We start from the raw sequence: 15,012 nt of genomic DNA on the forward strand, positions 1-15,012 counted from the left end.
CTCCCTTCCCTCCCACACGAATTGTTCCTCGCTGAATTCGAATCAGTCAATAACCAATCTGTTGCGGAGTCAGAAGTTTCATTATACATGATGTTCTAAAAATGGAAGCAGTATCAATAAACATTATTATTTTCTGAGGTTCGAACCTGGAAATTGTTCATCAGCCCATACTGACATGGTTCATGTCGACATCTTGAGAAGTCGTAGCCTAACCCACAGGCTGCTGAACCATTGCAGTTCATCCCAGAAATGACGGTGTCATTCATGCTCCCGGTGGCATCTCGGACCACACAGGCCCCTGGGAAAACAACGAAGCCTTGTCATTTCTTGACATGAAGGGTTCTGCTCCCTTAAGGTTTTTCTTCTGAAAACACACTTAGTTTACTTTGACCTATCCTGTCTTCTTTGTCAACACTTCCTCTGACTGGTACCTGGAAGTTCGCATCCTCTGAGGCCTGGGAGTGACCCCTATCTCTAAGAGGTTGCCGCTTCCCCTGCCTTGGGTAGTTTAAGTCCTAGCTTTTTGCCTGCCTCTGGAAGACACTCGGGATTGAGACTCCCTTCCTTTCAGCAGTGCTTTGCACATAATATTGATTCAATTCAAATTTCTGGGTTAGTGCTACTGATTGGGAGTTTTTCAGATAGAAGAATTTATTTTCTCATCTGTGAGAGAACCAAGGGATGACATTACTGAATTCTAGTGATTAGGAGAACTGAGCTCTTATTTTCAACTAATGATTTTCCTTGCCTAACTTTTTTAAACCATTATAATTTTACTTATATAATTTTAATGGTTTAAATGATACAGAAAATACTTTGAGATAAAATATTAAGAGTTCCTAGGTAATATTCATGGTCAAATAATATCCTATCAAATACTTATCTCAGTCTATCCTATTATTTTTATACATTTGGGTATTTCTGTTATTTTCCATTACAAACAATCCTATGAACATCTTTGCACATAAAATCTTTCTTCTGTAATTCGAAGCATTTCTCTAGGATAGATTCCCTAAAATGAGTTATGAACTTTTTAAAGATTCTTGATATATATTTTAATCACTGACTGTTATTATTAATTTTTCTAACTGTAATCTCTGCCATTATGTATTTGATAGGATTATTGAAAGGTATGAATATAGGTGTGAGATATATATATATATATATATATATAAACTTTTCTGAACTCCCTGAAGGATAAATACTTTGCAAACTAAATGCCAGTCAATGAAACTGTTCATTTGGCTTTTCAGTCTCCAGGCAGGGTGAGTTCTCATTCCTTGCTAATTATTTTAAGAGACGTCCCAGCAACAGATACCAATGGGAACCCTCAATTATAGTCATGGAATTCCTGCTCTTTGAATCTGGGAAAGACTTAAAGCTTGTAGAATCTTTTAGTTGAAAGAGCCATTTAAAATAATCAGTGCAGGAATCCTTTTTATATAGCCCTGAGAAGTGGCCTGCCAGCCTCTGCTTAAGTACTTTAAAGTATGGATGTTGGTTACCAAGCAAAACGATCCATTTCAGATTTTACCTTTTTGCATTGTTCATTTATGTTGAGCTGACTTTTTAAAATCATGTGTTTTAACTTCTGCATAGTAGAACTCCCCAAATTCCTATGAAGCCAAGCCATGAACCATTATTTGCTCTAATGACAGGCCAGGGACCCCATGACTATCCTTTTCTTTCCCTGGAAAAAGTATAGAAACACAGATTTTTCTACCCATAAGAAGCAATAAAGGAGAAGAATCTCTGAAGTCAGGTCTATTCCTTTACTCATTTCTTCCTCCTTACTTTGTGTGAGAAAGAAAAACCATTTGGGAAATTTAGGTGATTTCAATGTCATTAAAAAATGTTTCGATTTCCTAAAGCACTGGAATAAAATCTCTTTGCATGTAACTAAACTTGGAAATGTCACAACAATACAATTAACAACATTATCCAATTTCTTGAAATAAGAGACAGTGAGAGAAGAAAGAACCTAAGTTAATTGTTTTGTTTTTCTCTAAAGAATCCAACTCCAGATATATGTACTTTCTCAATTTCCTTTATAGTAAGCAGAGGACAATTAGGATATGCCCTTTTAAATGGCCATCTGGGCTTCCATAGTGGTCCAGCCTGGAGCTGTATTCCTGAGTGTGCACAGAAGAGTTTTCTTCTCTGAATGTTCCACATTCCTTCCTCTCCAATAATGGCATAAGCTTGAGGTGACCCCCAACCAGGAGGAGGTGTGGCTGCAGGCAGCACGTGGAACAAAAGTCAGCTTAAGAACGGCAGGCGTGACAGTCTCTAAGTCCATCCACCTCACTACAAATAACTCAATTTTGTTTCTTTTTATGGCTGAGTAATAAGACGGTCATACAGAGTGAAGTAAGTCAGAAAGAGAAAAACAAATACCGCATGCTAACACATATATATGGAATCTAAAAAAAAAGAAAAAGGTTCTGAAGAACCTAGGGGCAGGACAGGAGTAAAGATGAAGACGTAGAGAATGGACTTGAGGACACGGGGACGGGGAAGGGTAAGCTGGGAAGAAGTGAGAGAGTGGCATGGACATATGTACACTACCAAATGTAAAATAGATAGCTAGTGGGAAGCAGCCGCATAGCACAGGGAGATCAGCTCGGTGCTTTGTGACCACCTAGAGGGGTGGGATAGGGAGGGTGGGAGGGAGACGCAAGAGGGAGGGGATATGGGGATATATGTATATGTATAGCTGATTTACTTTGTTATAAAGCAGAAACTAACACACCATTGTAAAGCAGTTATACTCCAATAAAAATGTTAAAAAAATAAAATAAAATAAAATAAATTAAAAAAAAAGAACAGCAGGCAAATCCACATATTTTATGCTCACTGAGCAATGTGGGGGCTGGCTGCCCACACTGCTGGCAGCTGGGTCTAGTCTGATTGCCTGCCAATTGGTGACAGTGGCATTTCCATATTAGGGACAGCAGTGCAAGGAGGAGACACAGTCATCAATTCTGTATCTTGTGTACTTTCCTAAGGCTTTCGTCACTGTTGTTTTGTTTTTTGGGCTTCTTTTCTCTTACTCTGTTCCTCACCTGCCTCCTAAAGGCAAGGGAGGAGGGTGCTGGAAATGGTGGCTTCCTTGGCAGGGGAAATATCACCTAGAGCAGCAAAACGGGATCCTTTCTGTGTTCGGGTAGAATGACAATCTGATTACCTCTACTCTATCCCTGACCCAGAGACACCTGTGTTACAGCTTAATTGCATTCAAACTCCTAGAGCATCCAAGAAGGGAATTAAAATTGTTACCTATTTAAAAAATTTCAACTTACGTTCCATGGAAAGCCCACTTGACATGAAAAACAACTGGACCCCTTGTAATTCTGGCATTCTGACACCAGAGACACACAACTTACCTACACAAATAGCAACTCCTATGTAGGCGACAGTGGTGATGAAGATGGCCAGCATGGTCCCTCTGGGGATAGCATCTTGGGGATCCTTTGAAAAAATAATGCGGAGGAATGAGGAGATAGAGTGGAATAAGAAACAGACATCACTTGGAGTTAGTTCTGTATTTTGAAAATTTTAGGCTACCCTTCCTGAGGCGAGGTCTAAAGAAAAAAATCAAGCAAATGGCAAAGTGGTGAGCTCCAGTTCTTTTTGGACAAAGACAGGGTGTTTAGAGAGAATAAAGAAATCTGTATAACTTTGTGCTGAACAGAAGAGATTTATAACTGTCCAGGAGGGAGTTTTTATAGAAAAGTAGACTAGTTAGTTCACCACTGCCTTCCCCTCCCCTTTATCTCCTGTGAATTTCATGCAGATGTATCAGACCTTAAAGTATTAGGGGGGACACACAAACATACCCGGCACATTGACGATATCTGTGTGTGTATTTGTTTTGTACTAAGCTTAGGCTTACTTTAAAAAAAATTACTTTTGACTGAGCAAAAAGATGATCTGCCAAATTCTCCAATCCCTCAAATCTCCCATTTGGAATCTAGTTCAGGAATAACTACAATGGGAGATATTGATTTCCATAAGCAGGCATAAAGAAAGAGGCAAATTTAAGCTTATACCAGAAAATGGGCTTTTCTCTTGCCCATAAATATATATAAATTCACTGAGCTGAGCTCACATCATATATAATATACCACTTTATATCCTATTTTGGGGGCTAAATCATATAATAATCAATTTCCAAGCAGCATATCTTCTAAATAATAGAATTCAACTTAACAGGGATTATTAAATAGAGATTTCAGTGCATTCATTGCTTATAAAAGACAGTGCTGGCATATAGTAGGGGTCAATAAATACCGAATTGAAGAAAGCACAATCTCAGTAGACATCAGTTCCCCCACCAGAAGACATGAGACTCATCGATACAAGTGAGCAATCAATGCAGTCAAAGTCTGAGTTTTGTGTTTTGTTAACTTAAATCTGCTGATCAAATCCATCAGAAAAATCAACTCATGGTGAATGCAGACACAACCTGACAGCTGGAAATGTTAACTAAACCAAGCAAATCTGCCCCCACAGGGGAGTAAGCCAGCCCTATGGAGCCACTCTGTAATTACTCATTCCTTCCCATCCTTGTAGGAATATCTGCACACATGGTTTGTTCTGATACAGACATATCCAACCTCTTCATTCCAAACTACTGTCTCCAAAAGAGAATGTGGCATGTGTGTGTAACTGAGTAGCACATAGAAGGAAGAAGAAGGCAACCGTGGCTGAAAGCGACCCCACTCAATCTCATTCATGGTATGTTCAAATTTTATTTTATTGATTAAGGATTTCTTGGGATCTGAGTGAAATGTGAAGAATTGATATAAGTGGGAAGAAAGGAAATATATATAAGGAAAAGAGGTATGAAGATGGACAGCAGTCTTATACCTAAAACACAAAAACTTAGTTTATATTTAGAACTATCTGCTACAAGCTCTAAATTTACTTATTTAGGACTTACATGAGGGTCAAACTTGACCTGATATAAATCGGGATGCCAATATCTTAATGTCTGGTCATATACTCACGTTGTCTGCTCTGGATACATTTCCCCTAGACAGGGCTCAGGACGTAGATTCTTAGTTTTTCACTCTAAATGTTAATCTTCGTCCCTTAAGCAGTAACCCAAAAGCTCACCTTCCTTCACCTTTCTTTATTAAATATTTTATTTTTTTCCTTAGGACAGAATGCAGTCTACTAGATTGCTGCTGGTTGAGTGTCAACCATATGCTAATCTTACATCTCTGAAACTGCATCTTAACTGTCCTGATTAGACCTGGGTACCTCCCAAATCTTCTCCCAGGCACATATTTACAGATCATCAATACTGTGTTAACAAATAGAAGGTTCAGGATGGGAGCCTTGTAGCATCCCCTTGTGCTAATGCTTGTTAACTGTCACTGGCAGCCTGAAGAGCCATCTTGAGAAGGATTCTGAGGCTGTGAGCAGAGGTAGAGTCTTGCATATCCTCATAGTGTAGAAACAATACATGTTTACTAAATTGAACTGCGTCTATTATGTTCTAGTTTCACTCTCAGAAAGAAATATTATCTATAAGTTCTGAAGTTTCCTTGCCACTTCCCAACACATGGTCACCTCTCAGTCCTTAACATGCTTGACCACTCTGGCTTTTGATCATGTTAATTACTACTTCTCATAGCATTCTTCTCTCTTGACTTTCTCTCTCTTGGGTTCACCTACCTCTTAGCTCTTTCTTTTTCTTCTCTGTGGACTCCTTTTCTACCATTTATATTTTGAATATCCCCTGGGCGCTACCTTGATCTGCTTCTCTCCTCCTTCTTACCCAGACCTGGACGGACTCATCCATGCCATGGCTTCCAGTCCTGGCCTAGTTTCTTTCCAGAGCTCCAGACTCATACATGTAGCTGCCCATTAGACATCTCACCTCTGATGTCCTTCTGCCATTTCAACCCCAATGGCCAAATCTGAGCCTCTATTCACCATGGAATCAATTCACTAGGTTACTAGCCAGCATGAAAAGAATACAGTAGAATAGAACTGATGTGAAAATATCGGAAGACATCATTTGTAATACAGTATTGAACTGTTTGGAGAAATTTTTGCATGTAGGCACTTGGTTGTGATATATAATGTTTTCTTACAGCAGATCATAGTAAAAAAAAAGCATCCTTTCCATTTCCTCTCCTAACTCTAACAAAAGCTGACCACTTTGATCCATTTTCCCTGCCATGGCCTTAATTTAGGCTCATGTCATCTCTTATCCAGACTACTGTGATATCCTCTAACTGATCTTCTGCCTCTGGTCTCCCTACCTATCAACCCCCACCCTCTAATCCATCCCTCACAAGCTGCTAGCAAACGCTTTAAAATGAGTATCTAATCATGGTACTCTCTGATCTAACTTCCTTAGTGTCTCTAGCTAGTTGTGGGATAATATCCAAACTCCACTGTCCGTAGTTTAAAGGATTTCTGAGTTCTACATAACAGTATACAGTAGTGTATGTGCTAAAAGTTAAACTTAATTGTAAAACCACCCAAGTATTTTTAAATAGAAAAAATGCAACTTTTTACAACAATACTATGACCACATGTGCCCCAAAAGTCATGATAGGACATCTTTACATGTAAACTCATTTTCTTTACAATGTAAACTCAAAATCAGAGGTTTCTCAGTACAGATTGATAGATAAATAAAATTCTTTACTAATACAGCAATCCTAAATCAAGTTAGCACTTATCTTGGGAGAAAGGAATTCTAAGCCTTGCCTTTTTTTTAGATTGGGATATCCTCTAGTTCTTTGCTTACTTCCAGAGTGCCTAGGACACACAGAAGTTCCTTTATAAATATGTTTATTAATATATTGATGAAAAGATTTTACTTGCATACCCCACTCCACACATAAAATAATTTCCATCAGCAGCATCTTTCTCTGAGCCTTTTTACAGTCCTTGTTTTCTGTTCCAAATGTCCCTCCCTTCTTTGTCCTATTGATGAACTCCTATTCATCACTTCAAATCTGGATTGAATGTCCCCTCCTCTGAAAGACTTCCCTTACTTCTCTGGGGACAGGCAGTTACTGTTTCATATTTCCCTTGCACAAGATTTTGTTCTTGTTTTTTTATGACTCATATAGAGTTAATTTGTCTCTCTCTTAGACCATGAGCTCCTTGAGAGAAGGATCAAGCAAGCTCTTCTTCGCTTCTCTTGTGCCTGGTGTAAGTAATAAGTGTTGGTTGAGCTGAACTGACTACTAAGCATCTAATAATAAAAACTTTGTTTCTGAGGAGTCTAAAGAAAGCACAATATTCTTTAATTTAAATGTGGTCTTACAGTTTACAGAAATGTATATCAGTGACCTCTGATACTTTTCCAAATCTGAGAAACCAGAAGCTCAACGTCCAGAGCTAAATTTTGCTAAGCAGTACTACTTACAACTTGAATCATTTTGAACAAGTTACTTAATTTTTCTGAGCCTCATCATACTTTTTTTGTGCCATATCTCTGCTCAAGAATTTACCATGGAGAGACCTTCAAGATGGCGGAGAAGTAAGACATGGAGATCACCTTCCTCCCCATAAATACATCAGAAATACATCTACACATGGAACTGCTCCTACAGAACACCTACTGAATGCTGGCAGAAGACCTCAGACCTCCCAAAAGGCAAGAAACTCCCCACGTACCTGGGTAGGGCAAAAGAAAAAACAGAGACAAAAGAATAGGGACCGAACCTGCACCTCAGGGAGGGAGCTGTGAAGGAGGAAAAGTTTCCACACACTAGGAAGCCCCTTCACTGGAGGAGACGAAGGTGGGGGAGGTGGGGTGGGAGGGAAGCTTCGGAGCCACGGAGGAGAGCACAGCAACAGGGGTGCAGAGGAGAGATTCCTGCACAGAGGATCGGTGCCGACCATCACTCACCAGGCTGAGAGGCATGTCTGCTCCCCCGCCAGGGCAGGTGGGGGCTGGGAGCTGAGGCTCGGGCTTCGGAGGTCAGATCCCAGGGAGAGGACTGGGGTTGGCTGCGTGAACACAGCCTGAAGGGGGCTAGTGTGTCACAGCTAGCCAGGAGGGAGTCCGAGAAAAAGTCTGGAACTGCCGAAGAGGCAAGACACTTGCCTTGGCTATCAGCGCAGACCCCAGAGATGGGCATGAAACGCTAAGGCTGCTGCTGCAGCCACCAAGAAGCCTGTGTGCAAGCACAGGTCACTCTCCACACCTCCCCTCCCGGGAGCCTGTGCAGCCCGCCACTGCCAGGGTCCTGCGATCCAGGGACAACATCCCTGGGAGAACACACGGCATTCCTCACACTGTTGCAATGTCATGCCAGCCTCTGCTGCCTCAGGCTCACCCGGCATTCCATACCCACCCCCGGTCTGAGTGAGCCAGAGCCCCCTAATCAGCTGCTCCTTTAGCCCCGTCCTGTCTGGGTGAAGAACAGACGCTCTCAGGCAACCTACACGCAGAGGCAGGGCCAAATCCAAAGCTGAACCCCAGGAGCTGTGCAAACAAAGAAGAGAAAGGGAAATCTCTCCCAGCAGCCTCAGGAGCAGTGGATTAAATCTCCACAATGAACTTGATGTACACTGCATCTGTGGAATACCTGAATAGACAACAAATCATCCCAAAATTGAGGCGGTGGACTTTGTGAGCAACTGTACATGTGGGGTTTGCTTTCTGCACCTAATTTGTTTCTGGTTTTATGTTTATCTTAGTGTAGTATTTAGAGCTTATTATCATTGGTAGATTTGTTTATTGATTTGGTTGCTCCCTCCCCCCTTTTTTTAATATATATAGATATATATATATATATATTTCCTTTTTCTCTTTTTGTGAGTGTGTATGTGTATGCTTCTTTGTGTGAGTTTGTCTGTATAGCTTTGCTTTTACCACTTTTCCTAGGGTTCTGTCTGTCTGTTTTTTTGTTTTTTTTTTTACTTTAAATTTTTTTTTATTTTTAATTTTAAAAATTTTTATTTCAATAACTTTATTTTCCTTCCTTTCTGTCTTCCTTCCTCACTTCCTTCCTTCCTTCCTTCCTTCTTTCTTTCTTTCCTTCCTTCCTTCCTTCTTTCTTTCATTCTTTCTTTCTTTCTTCCTTCCTTGCTGCTTTCTTTCCTTCTTTCTTTCCCTTCTTTCTTTCTTTCTCTCTTTCTTTATTTTTCTTTCTCTCTTTCTCTCTTTCTTTCTTCTCTTTCTCTCTTTCTTTTTCTTTCTCTCTCTTTCTCTCTTTCTTTCTTTCTCTCTTTCTCTTTTTCTCTCTTTCTCTCGCTTTCTCTCGTTCTCTCTTTCTCTCTCTCTCTTTCTTTCTTTCTTTCTTTCTCTCTCCCTTATCTTCTGGGCTGTGTGGCTGACAGGGTCTTGGTGCTCCGGGTGGGTGTCAAGCCTGTGCCTCTGAGGTGGGAGAGCCAAGTTCAGGACATTGGTCCACCAGAGACCTCCCAGCCCCACGTAATATCAATCGGCGAGAGCTCTCCCAGAGATCTCCGTCTCAATGTTAAAACCCAGTTCCACTCAATGACCAGCAAGCTCCAGTGCTGGACACCCTATGCCAAACAACTAGCAAGACAGGAACACAACCCCACCCATTAACAGAGAGGCTGCCTAAAATCATAATAAGGTCACAGACACCCCAAAACACACCACCAGGCGTGGTCCTGCCTACCAGAAAGACAAGATCCAGCCTCATCCACCAGAACACAGGCACTAGTCCCCTCCACCAGGAAGCCTACACAACACACTGAAGCAACCTTAGCCACTGCGGGCAGACACCAAAAACAACGGGAACTATGAACATGCAGCCTGCAAAAAGGAGACCTCAAACACAGTAAGTTAAGCAAAATGAGAAGACAGAGAAACACACAGCAGATGAAGGAGCAAGGCAAAAACCCACCAGACCAAACAAATGAAGAGGAAATAGGCAGTCTACCTGAAAAAGAATTCAGAGTAATGATAGTAAAGATGATCCAAAATCTTGGAAATAGAATGGAAAAAATACAAGAAACATTTAACAAGGACCTAGAAGAACTAAAGAGCAAACAAACAATGATAAACAACACAATAAATGAAATTAACAATTCTCTAGAAGGAATCAAGAGCAGAATAACTGAGGCAGAAGAACGGATAAGTGACCTGGAAGATAAAATAGTGGAAATAACTACCGCAGAGCAGAATAAAGAAGAAAGAATAAAAAGAATTGAGGACAGTCTCAGAGACTTCTGGGACAACATTAAACACAGCAACATTCGAATTATAGGGGTCCCAGAAGAAGAAGAGAAAAAGAAAGGGACTGAGAAAATATTGGAAGAGATTATAGTTGAAAACTTCCCTAATGTGGGAAAGGAAGGGGTTAATCAAGTCCAGGAAGTGCAGAGAGACCCATACAGGATAAATGCAAAGAGAAACACAGGAAGACACATATTAACCAAACTATCAAAAATTAAATACAAAGAAAAAATATTAAAAGCAGAAAGGGAAAAACAACAACTAACATACAAGGGAATCCCCATAAGGTTAACAGTTGATCTTTCAGCAGAAACTCTGCAAGCCAGAAGGGAGTGGCAGGACATATTTAAAGTGATGAAAGGGAAAATTCTACAACCAAGATTACTCTACCCAGCAAGGATCTCATTCAGATTTAACAGAGAAACTAAAACCTTTACAGACAAGCAAAAGCTAAGAGAATTCAGCACCACCAAACCAGCTTTACAACAAATGCTAAAGGAACTTCTCTAGGCAGGACACACAAGAGAAGGAAAAGACCTACAATAACAAACCCAAAACAATTCAAGAAAATGGTAATAGGAACATACATATTGATAATTACCTTGAATGTAAATGGATTAAATGCTCCAACCAAAAGATAGATGGGCTGAATGGATACAAAAACAAGACCCATATATATGTTGTCTACAAAAGACCCACTTGAGACCTAGGGACACATACAGACTGAAAGTGAGGGGATGGAAAAAGATATTCCATGCAAATGGAAATCAAAAGAAAGCTCGAGTAGCAATTCTCATATCAGACAAAATAGACTTTAAAATAAATACTATTACAAGAGACAAAGATGGACACAACATAATGATCAAGAGAGCAATCCAAGTAGAAGATATAACAATTGTAAATATTGATGCACCCAACATAGGAGCACCTCAATACATAAGACAAATGCTGACAGCCATAAAAGGGGAAATCGAGAGTAACACAGCCATAGTAGGGGACTTTAACACCCCACTTTCACCAATGGACAGATCATCCAAAATGAAAATAAATAAGGAAACACAAGCTTTAAATGATACATTAAACAAGATGGACTTAATTGATATTTATAGGACATTTCATCCAAAAACAACAGAATACACGTTCTTCTCAAGTGCTCATGGAACATTCTCCAGATTAGATCATATCTTGGGTCACATATCAAGCCTGGGTAAATTTAAGAAAATTGAAATCATATCAAGTATCTTTTCCGACCACAACGCTCTGAGACTAGATATCAATTACAGGAAACAATCTGTAAAAAATACAAACACATGGAGGCTACACAATATGCTACTAAATAACCAAGAGATCACTGAAGAAGTCAAAGAGGAAATCAAAAAATACCTAGAAACAAATGACAATGAAAACATGATATGACCCAAAACCTATGGGATGCAGCAAAAGCAGTTCCAAGAGTGGTTTATACCAATACAACCCTACCTCAAGAAACAAGAAACATCTCAAATAAACAACCTAAACTTACACCTAAAGCAATTAGAGAAAGAAGAACAAAAAAACCCCAAACTTAGCAGAAGGAAAGAAATCATAAAGATCAGATCAGAAATAAATGAAAAAGAAATGAAGGAAATGATAGCAAAGATCAATAAAACTAAAAGCTGCTTCTTTGAAAAGATAAACAAAATTGATAAAGCATTAGCCAGACTCATGAAGAAAAAAAGGGAGAAGACTCAAATCAATAGAATTAGAAATGAAAAACAAGTAACAACTGACACTGCAGAAATACAAAGGATCATGAGAAATTACTACAAGCAACTCTATGCCAATAAAATGGACAACCTGGAAGAAATGGACAAATTCTTAGAAAAGCACAACCTTCCGAGACTGAACCAGGAAGAAATAGAATATATAAACAAACCAATCACAACCACTGAAACTGAGACTGTGATTAAAAATCTTCCAACAAACAAAAGCCCAGGACCAGATGGCTTCACAGGTGAATTCTATCAAACATTTAGAGAAGAACTAACACCTATCCTTCTCAAACTCTTCCAAAATATAGCAGATGGAAGAACACTCCCAAGCTCATTCTATGAGGCCACCATCACCCTGATACCAAAACCAGACAAAGATTTCACAAAGAAAGAAAACTGCAGCCCAATATCACTGATGAACATAGATGCAAAAATCCTCAACAAAATACTAGCAAACAGAATCCAACAGCACATTAAAAGGATCATACACCATGATCAAGTGGGGTTCATCCCAGGAATGCAAGGATTCTTCAATATATGCAAATCAATCAATGTGAAGGAGAAAAATCACATGATCATCTCAATAGATGCAGAAAAAGCTTTCGACAAAATTCAACACCTATTTATGATAGAAACCCTCCAGAAAGTAGGCATAGAGGGAACTTACCTCAACATAATAAAGGCCATATGTGACAAACCCACAGCCAGCATCGTTCTCAATGCTGAAAAACTGAAACCATTTCCTCTAAGATCAGGAACAAGACAAAGTTGCCCACTCTCACCACTATTATTCAACATAGTTTTGGAAGATTTAACCACAGCAATCAGAGAAGAAAAAGAAATAAAAGGAATCCAAATCAGAAAAGAAGAAGTAAAGCTGTCACTGTTTGCAGATGACATGATACTATACATAGAGAATCCTAAAGATGCTACCAGAAAACTACTAGAGCTAATCAATGAATTTGGTAAAGTAGCAGGATACAAAATTAATGCACAGAAATCTCTTGCATTCCTATACACTAATGATGAAAAATTAAGGAAACACTCCCATTTACCACTGTAACAAAAAGAATAAAATACCTAGGAATAAACCTACCTAAGGAGACAAAAGATCTTTATGCAGAAAAGTATAAGACACTGATGAAAGAAATTAAAGATGATACTAACAGATGGAGAGATATACCATGTTCTTGGATTGGAAGAATCAACATTGTGAAAATGACTATATCACCCAAAGCAATCTACAGATTCAGTGCAATCATTATCAAACTACCACTGGCATTTTTCACAGAACTAGAACAAAAAATTTCACAATTTGTATGGAAACCAGAAGGCCCTGAATAGCCAAAGCAATCTTGAGAATGAAAAATGGAGCTGGAGGAATCAGGCTTCTGGACTTCAGACTCTTATAAAGCTACAGTCATCAAGACAGTATGGTCCTGGCACAAAAACAGAAATATAGATCAATGGAACAGGATAGAAAGCCCAGAGATAAACCCACACACATATGGTCACCTTATCTTTGATAAAGGAGGCAAGAGTATACAATGGAGAAAAGACAGCCTCTTCAATAAGTGGTGCTGGGAAAACTGGACAGCTACATGGAAAAGAATGAAAGTAGAACACTCCCTAACACGATACACAAAAATAAACTCAAAATGGATTAAAGACCTAAATGTAAGGTGAGGCACTATAAAACTTTTAGAGGAAAGCATAGGCAGAACAGTCTATGACATAAATCACAGCAAGATCCTTTTTGACCCACCTCCTAGAGAAATGGAAATAGAAACAAAAATAAACAAATGGGACCTAATGAAACTGAAAAGCTTTTGCACAGCAAAGGAAACCATAAACAAGATGAAAAGACAACCCTCAGAATGGGAGTAAATATTTGCAAATGAAGCAACTGACAAAGGATTGATCTCCAAAATTTACAAGCAGCTCATGAAGCTCAATATCAAAAAAACAAACAACCCAATCCAAAAATGGGCAGAAGACCTAAATAGACATTTCTCCAAAGAAGATATACAGATTGCCAACAAACACATGAAAGGATGCTCAACATCACTAATCATTAGAGAAATGCAAATCAAAACTACAATGAGGTATCACCTCACACCAGTCAGAATGGCCATCATCAAAATATCTACAAACAATAAATGCTGGAGAGGGTGTGGAGAAAAGGGAACCCTCCTACACTGTTGGTGGGAATGTAAATTGATACAGCCACTATGGAGAACAGTATGGAGGGTCCTTAAAAAACTAAAAATAGAACTACCATACAACCCATCAATCCCACTACTGGGCATATACCCTGAGAAAACCATAACTCAAAAAGAGTCACGTACCGCAATGTTCATTGCAGCTCTATTTACAATAGCCAGGACATGGAAGCAACATAAGTGTCCATAAACAGGTGAATGGATGAAGAAGATGTGGCATATATATACAATGGAATATTACCCAGCCATAAAAAGAAATGAAATTGAGTTATTTGTAGTGAGGTGGATGGACCTAGAGTCTGTCATACAGAGTGAAGTTAAGTCAGAAAGAGAAAAATACCGTATGCTAACACATATATATGGAATCTAAAAAAAGAAAATAATAATAATGGTTCTGAAGAACCTAGGGGCAGGACAAGAATAAAGACGCAGACGTAGCGAATGGACTTGAGGACATGGGGGGGGGGAAGGGTAAGCTGGGATGAAGTGAGAGAGTGGCATGGACATATATACACTACCAAATGTAAAATAGATAGCTAGTGGGAAGCAGCTGCATAGCACAGGGAGATCAGCTCGGTGCTCTGTGTCCACCTAGAGGGGTGGGATAGGGAGGGTGGGAGGGAGACGCAAGAGGGAGGAGATATGGGGATATATGTATATGTATAGCTGATTCACTTTGTTATAAAGCAGAAACTAACACACCATTGTAAAGCAATTATACTCCAATAAAGATGTTAAAAAAAAAACAAAAAGAATTTACCATGGCACTGCAGTCCTTAATATAACAAATCTAAATGCCTTTATTCATTCACTCAATAAATATTTTCTGAAGCTTTCCTATCTCAAAGGA

The 15,012-nt window shown here is 39.3% G+C and overlaps 1 protein-coding gene and 1 long non-coding RNA gene across 8 annotated transcripts in view; one reads left to right on the plus strand and one right to left on the minus strand.

The window, feature by feature from the left end:
- LOC132359410 (uncharacterized) overlaps window positions 1-7,286 on the plus strand; it is an 86,284-nt gene extending 78,998 nt beyond the window's left edge. The window contains exons 4-5 of the long non-coding RNA XR_009500839.1: window positions 4,576-4,740; window positions 7,123-7,286. This is a non-coding gene — a long non-coding RNA (uncharacterized LOC132359410). The remainder of the gene's footprint in view (window positions 1-4,575; window positions 4,741-7,122) is intronic.
- SLC12A1 (solute carrier family 12 member 1) overlaps window positions 1-15,012 on the minus strand; it is a 93,063-nt gene that overhangs the window by 51,328 nt on the left and 26,723 nt on the right. For all 7 annotated transcript variants that reach the window (XM_059913341.1, XM_059913346.1, XM_059913345.1 and 4 more), the window contains 2 exons: window positions 3,387-3,471; window positions 147-298 (listed from right to left, as the gene is read on the minus strand). In XM_059913341.1, coding sequence (XP_059769324.1) covers window positions 147-298; window positions 3,387-3,471 — 237 coding nt within the window. The remainder of the gene's footprint in view (window positions 1-146; window positions 299-3,386; window positions 3,472-15,012) is intronic.

The sequence above is a fragment of the Balaenoptera ricei genome, chromosome 2 (assembly GCF_028023285.1).
Source record: "Balaenoptera ricei isolate mBalRic1 chromosome 2, mBalRic1.hap2, whole genome shotgun sequence".
NCBI classification, from domain to species: Eukaryota; Metazoa; Chordata; class Mammalia; order Artiodactyla; family Balaenopteridae; genus Balaenoptera; species Balaenoptera ricei.